Source organism: Meriones unguiculatus, chromosome 20 (assembly GCF_030254825.1).
Source record: "Meriones unguiculatus strain TT.TT164.6M chromosome 20, Bangor_MerUng_6.1, whole genome shotgun sequence".
Lineage (NCBI taxonomy): Eukaryota > Metazoa > Chordata > Mammalia > Rodentia > Muridae > Meriones > Meriones unguiculatus.
Genome location: NC_083367.1, coordinates 63,888,240 through 63,901,371, shown reverse-complemented (window position 1 = coordinate 63,901,371; position 13,132 = coordinate 63,888,240). Strand labels below are relative to the sequence as shown.

The 13,132-nt window shown below is 45.4% G+C and overlaps 1 protein-coding gene across 2 annotated transcripts in view; it reads left to right on the top strand.

Annotated features, from left to right (window-relative positions):
• Snx9 (sorting nexin 9) overlaps window positions 1–13,132 on the top strand; it is a 78,785-nt gene that overhangs the window by 62,544 nt on the left and 3,109 nt on the right. Inside the window, exons 10-17 of one of the 2 annotated variants that reach the window (XM_021635723.2) lie at window positions 2,941–3,071; window positions 5,849–5,952; window positions 6,330–6,433; window positions 7,182–7,259; window positions 9,162–9,238; window positions 10,637–10,726; window positions 11,781–11,895; window positions 12,601–12,692. In XM_021635723.2, coding sequence (XP_021491398.1) covers window positions 2,941–3,071; window positions 5,849–5,952; window positions 6,330–6,433; window positions 7,182–7,259; window positions 9,162–9,238; window positions 10,637–10,726; window positions 11,781–11,895; window positions 12,601–12,692 — 791 coding nt within the window. Of the gene's footprint in view, window positions 1–2,940; window positions 3,072–5,848; window positions 5,953–6,329; window positions 6,434–7,181; window positions 7,260–9,161; window positions 9,239–10,609; window positions 10,727–11,780; window positions 11,896–12,600; window positions 12,693–13,132 lie in introns of those variants that run through there. The other variant, XM_060373549.1, reaches the window with a different exon arrangement.

Below are 13,132 nucleotides of genomic sequence, written 5' to 3'. Positions count from 1 at the left end.
TTTTTCTTCAATACAGATCCTATCTTCTTGTTTACTGAGCTCTAGTTGGTTTTATTTATTTTTCTTTAATATTTTGTTTTGTTGGGTTTTTTTGTTGTTGTTTTGTTTTGTTTTTTGTGGAGGGGGTGTTTCAAGACATGGTTTCTCTGTGTAGTCCTGGCTGTCCCGGAACTTGCTCTATAGACCCAGCTCACCTGTAACTCAGATCTGCCTGGCTGTCTCCTGAGTGGTGGGGTTAGGAGTGTCTGTGTTTGTTTGTAGTGGAGACTGGACCTTGCTGAGAATCTGTTTTAGCAGGTCTGGGTCCCGCTGTTGCCTCCCAGAAGGTTATAATTGTATTCTGTGTGCATAAGGAACTAGCCTAGCCTGAATCACAGAACCCTTGCTTGCAGAGCTCAGTTATTTTCATGTTTGTGTGTTTAAGACTGACCGCCTGAGGTTTGCTCCTTCATATAGACTGGCAGGAAGCCTAGGATGGATTGGACAGAACCCATGCCGGTATGGTTTCTTTCCTGTCTTGATGTAATTATAAGTAGAATAGGGCATCCAGAGCTCAGATTGCATCAGTTTATCCCCAGCCTTTATTCCTCCTGATCCCTTGTTTTGTTGTTTGAGGGTAGTGGTTTGTTTGTTTATGGAAATAGGCTTTTACTGAGTTGCCCAGGCTTATTCATGCTTCTGGACTCAGTTAATCCTGCTGCCTTAACCTACCATGCAGCTGGGACTGCCACACTATGCCTCACTTCCTATCCTGACCCTTTCCTATCTTCCTTGCATGCATACAGTCTGATGGTTGGGCAGGAGCATGTGACTTAGACACCAGCTGGTCCCCACTGTTCCTGAGAGCTTCAGCCTGGCATCTGCTTGGTTCTGCCATCTTGCTAAGCACAGCCACTTGCTCTTTCTCTTCATTTGAGTTTGACCCTGCCACCAGTGCTGCTAAAAATGGGTATCTCTCCCTCGCTCCACACCAAGTGAGCTACTGCCTCCGCCTGTGGCAGGAATGCTGCAGCCAATCTCGACAGCCTGCTTTGCCTAGCATAGCCTCTGAGGAGTGGGGAGGTATGCAGCAGCAGAGAGGTGGCACAGCCCAGAATGCTACAGATTCTCACTGTTCATAGTGGAAGTTGAGCAGTCTTTCCAGCAAAAGACACTGTCAGAAGCTGTTTATCTTTGCTGGTTTCCAGAGCCGGGCTGTGGCTGTCTTGTCGGCATTGAACAGTTGGTTCTTGGGGACACGGTTAGTTGAGGGCCTCACCTGGCTGTGTTAGAACTCCACCTTCAGACTCTCAGCTGATGCTGAGTTCATGTGGTAGGATCATAAAGTCTCTGCTCAATTGATGTTGGCTGTGCCACGCTTGCCGAGCTCTCTACTTTAAAACAGGAAGAGTTTTACAACTTTTCCAGTGTGTTAGCAGGGCTGCTAGCTCAGGGAGGTGCTGTCATGGGATGATTGCCTTTGCCATTTAACTTCCAAGACAAAATAGAGGGGCTAAAGAGATGGCTCAGTGGAAAGAGCACTTGCTGCTTTTGCAGAGGACCTGGGTTCAGTTCCTAGCATTCAGATAGTGGCTCACAATTGCCTGTAAACTATACTTCCAAGGGATCTGACACCATCTTCCAGCCTTCTTTGGCACCAGGGTCACATGTGGTATACAGATACACATGCAGGCAAACATCCACACACACTAAAAAAAATAAAAACAACAAAACAACAGAAAAGAGACAACAAAGTTACAGTCTCCAGGGAGTATACACATGCGCCCCTTCACTCTATGTGTGTGTGTGTATATGTGTGTTTGGGGGACATTGTTTATTTAATTTTTAGGTAAGATTTTTCTGTATAACCTAGGCTAGCACTAACTCACAGCTCTGACAGTCTCCCATGTGTGGATTATAGACACGCCATGTCTGGCTGCAGGATAGCCTGACTTTACTGAGTAGTGAGCGCAAATGTTAAGTACTTATGTATTTCTGACATGTTTTATAGCTATTAAAGTCTCATTTACATCGTGAGAGTGGCATAGTAGCTTTCGCTCACTGCGCCTTCATTGCCTATAAAGCTTCCTGTGCCTGCCCTGAACTGACCTAACAACTGTTTATAAACTAGAGGTTGTTTTCTGTTTTGAGATGTTTCTTTGCAACATCTTTGCAATTAACATTTCTATTCTTGCCAACATTAACATTTGTTGATGTGCAAAATTGGAATTTTATTCTTCATTGATTAACTTATTTATTTTTCTGTGTGTATGTGCCTGACTGTTGTATATGTACCATGTGCATTCAGGAGACCATGAGAGAGGCTGGCTCTCCTGGAACAGCCCATGGAGGTCAGAAGAGGTTTCAGATCACTGGGGTTACAGGTGGTTGTGGGCGTAGGTTCTGGGAACGAGAACGGGGTCCTCTGGAAGAGCAGCTAGTGCTCTCACCCACTGAGCCATCTCTCCAGCCCCTGGAATTTCATTCTTAGAAACTAAAGAGTCAGGGCTGGGTCAAGGGCTTGGTCGGTGAGAGCAGTTGCTACCCAGCATGAGGACCTGAGCGCAGATCTTCAGCACTTATACAGGAAGCCAGGCATGACCACACATGCTGTAACCCCAGCGCTACAGGGGATGGGGACAGGAGGAATGCCGAGGCATGCTGCCTGCCAGCCTCGTGCTAGGTTCAGTGAAAGACCTGTCTCAATAGAATAAGTCAGAGAGTGGTTGAACAAGAAGCCAAACATTATCCCGTGGCCTCAACAGTCCTACGCATGGACACACACACACACCATCCATCGATCACACATACTCTGTGATACACACATAAAGAGTCTAGTGTCCTTCCTGGGAATTTCTGAGCCTTTTACAAAATAGCCAGGTGTCTGGCTGTCTAGGAAGACACAGTATACTGATTCTCTCTAGAAGGAGTTGTGTGTCACTCTTGGTGTATCTCTTCTAGGTCGCTTTGAAGAGGAATTTATCAAAATGCGTATGGAGCGCCTCCAGGCCTGGGTGACCAGGATGTGCCGGCACCCCGTGGTGTCAGAAAGTGAAGTTTTCCAGCAGTTCCTGAATTTCCGGGATGAGAAGGCAAGTGTAGCCTATGGTCATAGGGAAATGGGTGCTGGCACGTTCACAGTAAATTTTTGTCTGAAAGGAGCCAAAGTAATGTTGCCTGTTTGTCAGTCCTTCCAGAAAAAAATTAAGAAGGGACAGAAACCTAAATCCTAGAGAGAGGACGCGTGTTGTGCTGTTTGAAAGAACTGCCATCCAGCAGGCTTCTCTGTACGCCAGAGTAGCCCTAGGCAGGTGGGGCACAGATGAAGAATATGCGTAGATAGGCAGGTTTTTCAGTGTGCTCTTTAAATGGGCTCAGGGCTCGGGAAGAACACCAGGCCACATGCACAAGGCCCTGAGTTCGGGTTTCAGCACCCACATGAAAAACACGTACCTGCAACCCCAGCATTCTGACGAGTGGAAATGGGATTGTTGGAACTCGCTGACTACCATCCTAGCTCCAAGTCAGTGAGAGACTGTGTCTCAAAGGAATAAGATGGTAGAGTAGGCCCTTCTCTGACCTTTCCATGTGTATGGCATTTGCTCCTGCCCCTCCCCACCACGCACACACACATATACCACACACCCAGGCGTGGGGAGACTAAACTTCAAATGTGGACCTGAGGAGAGGAGAACGGGCTGCGTGAGTTATCTGAGTCTTTGGGCTCCCAATGCTGCAGTGCCATGTACGAAAGCAGAATCAGAGATGGATCATTCATCCCAAGGCCAACTACTCTTCCCATAGAGGAAGTGCAGAATCGATACTGGTCATTCTCTGCCTGCTCTGAAGCGTCACTCGGCCAGTGCTCATCTGTTTCTTGTGAAAGCAGGACAAAGCTGCCTTCCTGACACCTCCTGGTTGGCTTCAGAAGTGGCCTTCTCTTGATAAGCTTGGACTGTATTGTTTATTCTCCAAAGATGTTAAGCTTGGACTGTATTGTTTATTCTCCAAAGATGTTAAGCTTGGACTGTATTGTTTATTCTCCAAAGATGTTTTCTCCGTAATTTTACATGGGTCAAATATTGTAGATTTCATATAACACCACAGAGTAAAAGCATGGACCGGTTCAGAAGTAACAGCGAATGCTAACTATAGTACGACTCGGGAAAATGTTACCAAGTTTTGTGTGTGTGTGTAATCAACTTGTACAATACCTTATCTCCCATTGGAACCTTCAGAGAGCAGTGTCCTTGCTAAACTTCATAGTGTTTTTGCCTTGGAGAGATAATGCATTTACAAAATGTGTTGAATAAACATCCAGGCTCTGTCTGCATGCTTAAGTATGCTTGACATAGAGTAGCCATTTGGGCCTGTTCTCACTGATGGTGTCCTTCTAGACTTTACAGGCATGGTTGGTATGTTGTCTATCACCAGGAGGGGAACATCACACTGAGGGCTTCCGTTGTCTTTGTGAGGTTATGTGAGTAGCAGTAGCAAGCTGTGCAGGCTGCTGTAGCCAACCCTAGTTTTTCTGGTGTGAAGTGTTACAGTGTGTGAGTTCCTGGATCATCAATGCAGTGAAACCAGGCTCCTTGAGCACCTCTGAGTGCTACTTTGTAGTTAGTGAAACTGCATGGAGCCTCCTTCAGGTTGTGGATTTCAAAGGATCTTGTACTGAATTGTCAAGGGTTTAGAAAGTACTGATAAAGGTCATGCGCTATGCAAAATGTGCTTAAGAAGAAAATTTTAAACATGAGTTGATTTGTTTGACATGAAGCCACCTTCCAAGATTGATAAACTCACTGTAAAAGTGTTATAAATGAAATAAGAATGAACTTTGAGTCATTCATTTGCTCTAGGCCTTGTTTCTACTCCTGTCTGCTGCTGTGGTCCTTGTAAAGTATTTATTCTCATTAGACCACAGTCCTCTCACCTGCCAGAGGCATTGTAGAGCCAGAGAGCAGTGTAATGCTTTCCTTCTCAGTAGCTAACATAATGGCGAACAGAGGAAGCCCAAGAATCACCCTAGAATCCCCAGAAATAAGTGGTTGTCAAGTAGCTGGATAAAGTCATTGCGTTTTTATCAGCAAATCATTAAGTACAAAACCTATCGACTTTAAAACTATCAAATATCTAGGAATAAATACAAGAAATACACAAAAAAACCTATCTGTGAAACCTATCTATGAAAATTTGACAGAAATATAAAAAGGACCTAATTAAGATGTCACATGTGAAAAGTCAAAGGGAAAAAAAGAGGAGCTGAAAGGCTCAACAGTGGAGCTAGAGAAACCAGAACAGACACCAAAAAAGCAAGTGAGGCATGGTGACAGGCTCTGGTAATCCCAGAGCTGAGGAAACAGGGAAAAGTGGGTCCTTGAAAAGTGGGCCACTCACTGGCCAGCCCACCTCACCTAACCTATAAGCCCCAGGTCTCAGGAAGAGACCCAATTTCAGAAATCAAGGTCCATGGGTCTGACGCCCTCTTACTCAGCACTCTGTACACATGGTACTTAAACATACATATAACAGGAAAAATAATAATCCTTTTTTTTAACGAGGCAAAACACTTCATTTTGGTCAGAGTCTCCTAGAGGGTACTTGTAGTTTTTATGTTGGAAGCCATTGCTAAAGGAATGTGACTGAGTCTGTTTGCTCATGTCTCCTAAAAGTGCCCCATACCTGGGTGGTGACACTGAGGTGGTCCAGACATCGGCCTGTGGTACTGAGGATATTGGGTGGGAGCTACTTCCTGAAAAGAAAAGGAAACAGGGATCCAATCCCTGAGCTGTTCCTGCTTCTGCTCTGGGATTCAGAAGAGCAAGTCACCCTGCTGGCAGCTGTGACCCTGCCATGTTCTTACTTACAGGAATGGAAAACTGGAAAGAGGAAGGCTGAGAAAGACGAGCTGGTGGGAGTCATGATATTCTCTACCATGGAACCAGAGGCTCCTGACTTGGACTTGATAGAGATGTAAGAGCTGCTGCCTGGCTTCCCTTCCCCTCAGCCTGCACACCTCCTTTGGCTCACCCTCTTAGCCTGGGCTCCAGCAGCCGTAACTCACGCCCTCAGAAAGGAATTCATGCCTGAGCGGGGTTTGTAGTCAGATGATGCCAATAGAGGTTCCACCTACCGCAGCAGGTCTGTTTCACTGCTGGTGTGATATCACTGTTTTCAGTAAAGTCTGACGGGACGAGGTGGCCCAGAGCCACTGACATCCATGGAGTACCCAACAAAGCAGATTGTTTCCTGGCAGTGCCAGGATCAAACTGTGGCCTCAGGCAGGCGAGGCATTGGGTTTGTTCTGTCTCTGCCCTGCTGATGTGACTGACAGCTGTCTCTGCTCCCAGAGAACAGAAGTGTGACGCTGTGGGGAAGTTCACCAAGGCCATGGATGACGGTGTGAAGGAGCTGCTGACGGTGGGGCAGGAGCACTGGAAGCGCTGCACGGGCCGTAAGTGCTGTCCCGGGCTCTGTCTGCGCAGGGACCCTGTCCCATGCACAAGGGACGGGGTTGAGCTGCAAAGTGCCTCTCAGACCCTTGCTCTGACCTTGCTTTCCACACCTGTTATACCAGAACACTGAGCATAACGAAGGTAGCTCAAGAAATGTCCTAAAAAACCAGCATACTAACTTGAGTTTAAGGTCTGGTCATTTGAGTTCTGTAATCTCCGGCAAATTAATCTTTCTGCATGTTTAGAGGCTATTTCTTGTTTGGTTGGTTTTGCTTTGCTTTGCTTTAATTTTTGAGCCAAGGTCTCTGTAGCTCAAGCTGGCTCCTAACTCTTTGATTGTCCAGCTTTCCCCTTTCAAGTGATCTGTGTAATTACAGGTATGTGATGCCAGGCACCGCTCAGGGCTTCACTTTTTACGTGCCGTATTTGCCAGCCCTTCCATACGAAGATGGTGTCTCTGGTTACTATGATGGCTACGTGCATGGAACAGGCTAAGAGGGTTTTCTTTTCCTGTTCTCCACCCAGTGAATGAGGGTGAGGGTGGGGTGTTATTAATTGAATCCACCACTAGTTGAACAATCAGTTAAAAATAATAGTCAGTTAAAGAAACCAGTAGTTGAAAAGTCACTTCATCAGTATTTTATTAATGAATAGATTTGAACAACTTTTATCATAAGTCACTGCCAGAGAGCTGCTGAGTGTGCTTCAGGCTGCTCCGGAGACTAATCAGTTAACAATTCCTTCCAGCCTTACCCAAGGAGTATCAGAAGATAGGGAAGGCTCTGCAGAGCCTAGCAGCGGTGTTCAGCTCCAGCGGTTATCAAGGTATATCTGTATTTGTTTATAATTTTCTTTGTCAATAATTGTCCCCATTCGTGAGTTGCTTCAGTACCTGTATGTATTGTGTGGTGAACATACCAGGTAAGGGGAATTTTCTCAGCTTAGAATTTTATGTATGAGGCCCCAGAGCTCTTCTCGTGTACATCCCCATAAAGCATACAGCGGGCTCTGGGAAGCTGGGCACTCTGCCGTGCCTTAGCACACAGAGCTTACTCCTCCTGAGCAGAGGAAAGAGAAGGTACAGCAGGGTGAGGCCAGTGCGGAGGTCGTACCAGCTGGCTGAGCGCACCGACAGCTGCCTGTTTTCTGTGCTGTCATCACTGTCAGTCAATATGCAATTGGATATTTATAGTACGTGTGGCACTTTGGCAGATATTAAAAGTGCTCAGTATATTTTACGTTGAATATCATTCAGTTTACTAAAACTGCTTTTTTTTTAAGAGCAATCCCTTTAGATTAGCATCTGTTCTAAAAACGTGTGGGTCAGGGATGTTGAGCACTGTGTCAGCAGTGCTGCCCCGTTTGGTCTTCTAATCATGGCAATGAGCTTGAGTCCCAAGGCTGTCTTAATAACACCCGATAGATCCTTCGCTGCACCCACGGCAGTATGGGCAGTTAACACTAGAACAGTGTAAGAAAGGCTGCCGCGGCCCCTGCCAAACCATGAAACATCCCAGTCTTGGGGCTAAGATACTTGGAATCTAATCTCAGTTATATTTGGGAGACAGTGAGCTCCATTGCACTTCTGAAACTGTAAAGAAGGACCCGAGCGTTGGTTGACGCTGCTTTCCCTGTTCTGATTCTGCCTGACAGTATTAAAGGCTTGGCAAAGAAAGGGTTCTCTTTATAGAAGAGAAAAATAAATGAATGATGACGGAGAATGGTGCAGCTTTGCCAGAGATGACCACAGTTGCTTCTGACAGTATGAATACTAGAATTAACCAGAAACTGATTCTGGATCTGGTTAAGCCTTGAGGCCTGGTGGCCAATTTGAGGACAAATTAAGGACAGAGGAACATGTCACCACAGAGATTCAGTCCAGAGTGAACCGAAGGATAGGACACTCCATTCCTTAACACTCCACAAAAAAAGTTTTGTTTTAAAGAAATGGCTGCGAAGAGCACCGAGTTAAGGAGCACACCCAGTCCTCTGTGTGCACCATCTCTGCCCTGGTGCATACAGAGCCTGCCTGAGGTGCTGGAGGCCCACACACTGGCTCCTCTTCGAGCAGAGCAGTGGGCTTTTCTAGGTGTGCAGCACAGGGTCCTTATTCTTTAAATGTTCCTTTTCAGTAAAGTTTGCAGTTAAAATGTGTGTCCTAAGAAAAGAGAAACAGGGAACAAAGGGTGTAGATGGGAGACGTTGGTCACTGTCAGGATTGCTATTGCTGTGATAAGCGCTATGACCAAAAGCCACCTGGGAAGGAAGGGTTTACTTCAGCTTACAGTCCCACAGCACTGTCCCTCATGAGGGAAGGCAGGGCGGGCCACGGAGAAACTGTTTACTGACTTGTCCCTCAGGGCTTTCTTAGACTCCTTCCTTACAGCACAGAAGACCACCAGCCTCGGGGTGACACCACCCGTGGTGATCTGGGCCCTCCCACATTGATGATTAATAAGGAAGATGTACTATAGGCCAATCTAACAGGGACGTTTTCTCAGCAGAGTTTTCTTCTGCCCGTGACTCTACAGCCTGTGTCACATTAACATTAAAAACTAGCCAACGTCTTCATCTGGGAGCCAAAGAATGGGTGGAGTAGGGTTCTCACCAACTTTGACAGTGTTTTAAATTGTCTACACTAAAAGCTATCCATAAACTGTATAACAAAACCCACAAGTATAAGGAAAATGTTACACTAGTTGCTTACAAGACTGCAATCCATTTCAGGTGAAACGGACCTGAATGACGCAATAACAGAAGCTGGGAAGACTTACGAGGAGATTGCCAGCCTTGTGGCCGAGCAGGTACTGCCATAGTCACACTTCCAGCCACGCTCCACGGTCGCTACTTAAGTCAAGTAGATAACCTCTTCTCTGTGTCTGAGGCTTTCTTTTAATTGTATTTAGTGATTTTTTTTTCCAGTTAAGCCAAAATGAACAAATGTCTCATTATGAAATCCAAATGAAGCCAGGTAGTTTACACCTGTAATGCTAGAACTTGGCAGGGGATAGCCTTGAGTTTGAGGCTAACCTGGGCTACATAGAGTTGTTCTACAAACTGATCTCAATTATAGAGTAAGACCCTTTCTCAAAAAGACAAAGAAAAAAAGTCTCAATGAGGTTTGAGTCTGTAGCTCAGTAGTAAATAGCCTAGATTGCTGTTCATACTTGTAAGACCCAGAATTTGATCCAAACACCCTCCAAAAAGGAGCTATAAATTGAATGCCTTCTGGCATCAATGCCTCTGGTCCACTCTCAGCCATCCAGGCTTATAATGTATGAGAGACCCTGGCTGAGACCCTGCACTGTCGCCTACTCTCTCTAAGAGTGCTCTCCTCATCTGTGAAGTGCCTTAGGTGAGTCTGAGGAGCTTCGGTAGTATTTGTGTGTTGTCTATTAAAATGTAGGCATCAAACTATAACACTTCTGCTTGTTACAATTTAATGCCTATATTTTATTTTATTAAAATGTGAAATATTATCTAAAAATACATATTTTATATAGTATAATGTAAATACCTAATTTTACAAATCAAGTTCAAAGTGATTTATCACTTTCTTCACAACAGAATATTCAAAATCTAGTAGTCTCATAGGATTGTTTTCTATTAGGAAAATTAATCCTAAATGCTTAACACTGAGTGTTCTAGTTTACTTTCTGTTGCTGTTCTAAAACGTTCTGACCAACAGCAACTTGGGAAGGGAAGGGTTTACTTAGCGAATACGTCCAGGTCTCAGTCAGTCATAGAAGGAACTCAGGACAGAAGCAGAAGCCTGGAGGTTCCTTGCTGCCTCACTCTGAGGCTCGAGCTTTCTCCTACAGCCAAGGACCATCTGGGTAGGGATGGTGCTGCCACAGTGGGCTGGGCCCTCACACACAGTCAGCAGTCCAGTGTGCCACAGACATTCCCACAAGCTAGTCTGATCCAGGCGATTCTCAAGTTGAGGCTCCCTCTTCACGAGTGACTTTAGCTTGTATCAAGTTGACAACAAAAACTAAGCAGCATAGATGGACAGGTAGCACACACACCTGTAATCCCAGCACTCAGGAGCCAGAGGAGCCCTGTCTGTGTGAGTCTAGTTAGTGAGATCCAGGCAGCCAGGCCCTGACTATTGAGACTCTGGGCGCACACTCCTCACTAGTCTCTTCTCCTTGGTCTCTGAATTCCTCCACCAGTAACGGCCAGCCTGTGTCTTGTTATAGCCAAAGAAGGACCTCCACTTCCTGATGGAGTGCAACCACGAGTACAAAGGCTTTCTTGGCTGCTTCCCGGACATCATTGGTGCTCACAAGGTAAGGGCTGCAGTGTAGAAGGAGCTCTGGCCAGACAGCGTTGCTACAGTGCTTAGATACTACCTTTATCCACCAGAAGAGAAACTGGCTGGGTGTGGTGGCACACACCTGTAATTCCCGTGAGCTCAAGGCCAGCCAGGACTACATAGTGAGACCCTGTCTCAAAAAGATGAAGTGGTACACTGTAATTCCCACTGTAAAGTTTTAAAACTCAATTTAAAAATTGGTTGGTATATCTTCTCGCTTTGGCTGCGGTTAGTATTTCCTCTTCAAGCTCTGTGGGCTCTAGTGTCCTTGGATTTGGTAGGAATATCTCTGCAAAGGGCTGGTCTGTGGTTAGCAGTGCTACATGAAGAATCATGAAAAGAACGACACAGGTAACAATCTTTGTATCGTTCACATAACTTAATGTGACACTCAGAAGGGTCGCTCTTGTCAGAATCTATGCCAGCAGAGTTGGAGGTCTGGGCGTGGAGCCTCGTTTACACGTACAGGTTGAGGGTTTTCTTTGCAGATGGTCATAAATAATGAGCCGTGTGGTGATGCTGGAATGGGGACCCTTGGCAACGTTCACAGCTACTTCCATCTGAGAATGAATTTAAGCTGATTCAATGCCTCTTACAAAGGACAAAGTAAAGCCTTACAGTGTGCATGCTCAAGCCAGCTCACAAAATGCTGTTTCACAACAGGAGAGAGATGACACATGCCCTTGTGACAGCTCTGAGTGCCTTTCCAACCTGTCATGCCCTTTTTTCCTCTGTGTACTCTTGAAGCACCAGCAGCACACAATCTTACAAGGACAGAGTTCTGTTTGTTTCTCTTCTCATGGCACATAACACTGCAAGTTCTAGCTTTATTGCATTTTTTCAAGAACAATAGCCTTCTGGCTTCCTAGGGAGTTGGAGGTTGTAGGACTCAGATGTTTTCCTCTGTTTTTACTGTTGCAGCTTTTTTCTGCTCAGTACCAAGTCTGCAGAACGTGAACATTGTTACATCTTAACTAATGACCTTTGCTTTATCTTCCTAAATACTGTCACATTTATGTATTTTCCAGGGAGCAATAGAAAAAGTGAAGGAAAGTGATAAGCTGGTTGCAACTAGTAAAATCACCCCCCAAGACAAACAGACGATGGTGAAGCGAGTTGGCACCATGTCTTACGCTTTGCAAGGTAAGAAAAGGGTGGTGAGTTAGTGGAGAGCTGCTCCCTCCCCTGCAGCATCAAACCTGACTTGTGGGGTAGAGATCCAAATGTGAGTCCCAGTGAAATGCAAAGCTAATTTAAAATGTCTGCCTTTCTTACAGGTAACATTTTATTTTACAGATAGACTTGCGATAGCTGTGAGTGACGGCTTGATAAACCTATACATCTTATTACTTCTTAGAGACAGACTCCTTTCATAGCCTTTAATACATACAATTGCATTAAACTCCAAAGTTCAGCTTCTAGAGGTCTGTAACCTCTGTGCTCTGGGACTATGGAATCCAAAGGAGGCTTAGGGGAGTCATTTTGGGCATAGTTTGCTGTTAGTAAAAAGAAAACAGCTGATTTCTAGAGATTTGAGAATGTGAGAATAGACAAGAACAGCAAATGGCCGTCTCTGTCTGGTGAAGGCTGACAGACACATGTCTTGGCCAAATGGAGGCATCAGTCATATTGAGCATGCTAATCAATGACAGCCACCCATTACTAGAAAGTGCCAGTTGCTGCTGGCATCAGCCTGTGTTTCTGTGCTCTTGAGAGAGTTGTGCGGAGAACTGCGGCTAGCCAGCGAGATTAAGTCCTACTGATGATGAGTCTTGGCCAAGCAGAGAAATCCCATGTTGTCATTTGAAGTCCTGCAGAGAACTAATCCCTGTGATAATTTTGTTGTAGCTGAGATGAATCACTTCCACAGTAACCGGATCTACGATTACAACAGTGTCATTCGCCTTTACCTGGAGCAGCAAGTGCAGTTCTATGAAACAGTAAGTGGCCCCTCATGCCTTGTGCACATGTGCGAGGAGAGGAGGGTTCCTGCTTAATGACCTTGACCATGTAGAGTTGTTTCGTTTGTAGTCTTTACTGCAGAGTAATAAACTGAAGGGGGTTACATTTGAACAGGGTTTGGTGGCTTGGTTTTTTTTTTTTTTTTTTTTTTTTATCTTTTAAATTTCCATCTGAGTAGTATTGGAACAGAAAAGCTCCCGTGGTGGCTGGAGAGATGGCTTAGTGGTTAAGAGCACTTGTTGCTCTCACAGAAAACCTCTTCCAATTCCCAGCACCCACACTGGGGGTCATAATCATTGATAATTTCAGTTCCAGGGTATCTGGGGCCCTCTTCTGACCTCAGCGGGCACCAACCACACACATGCTATATATACATACATATGGCAAAAGATCCACATACAAAATAAAATGAATAAAT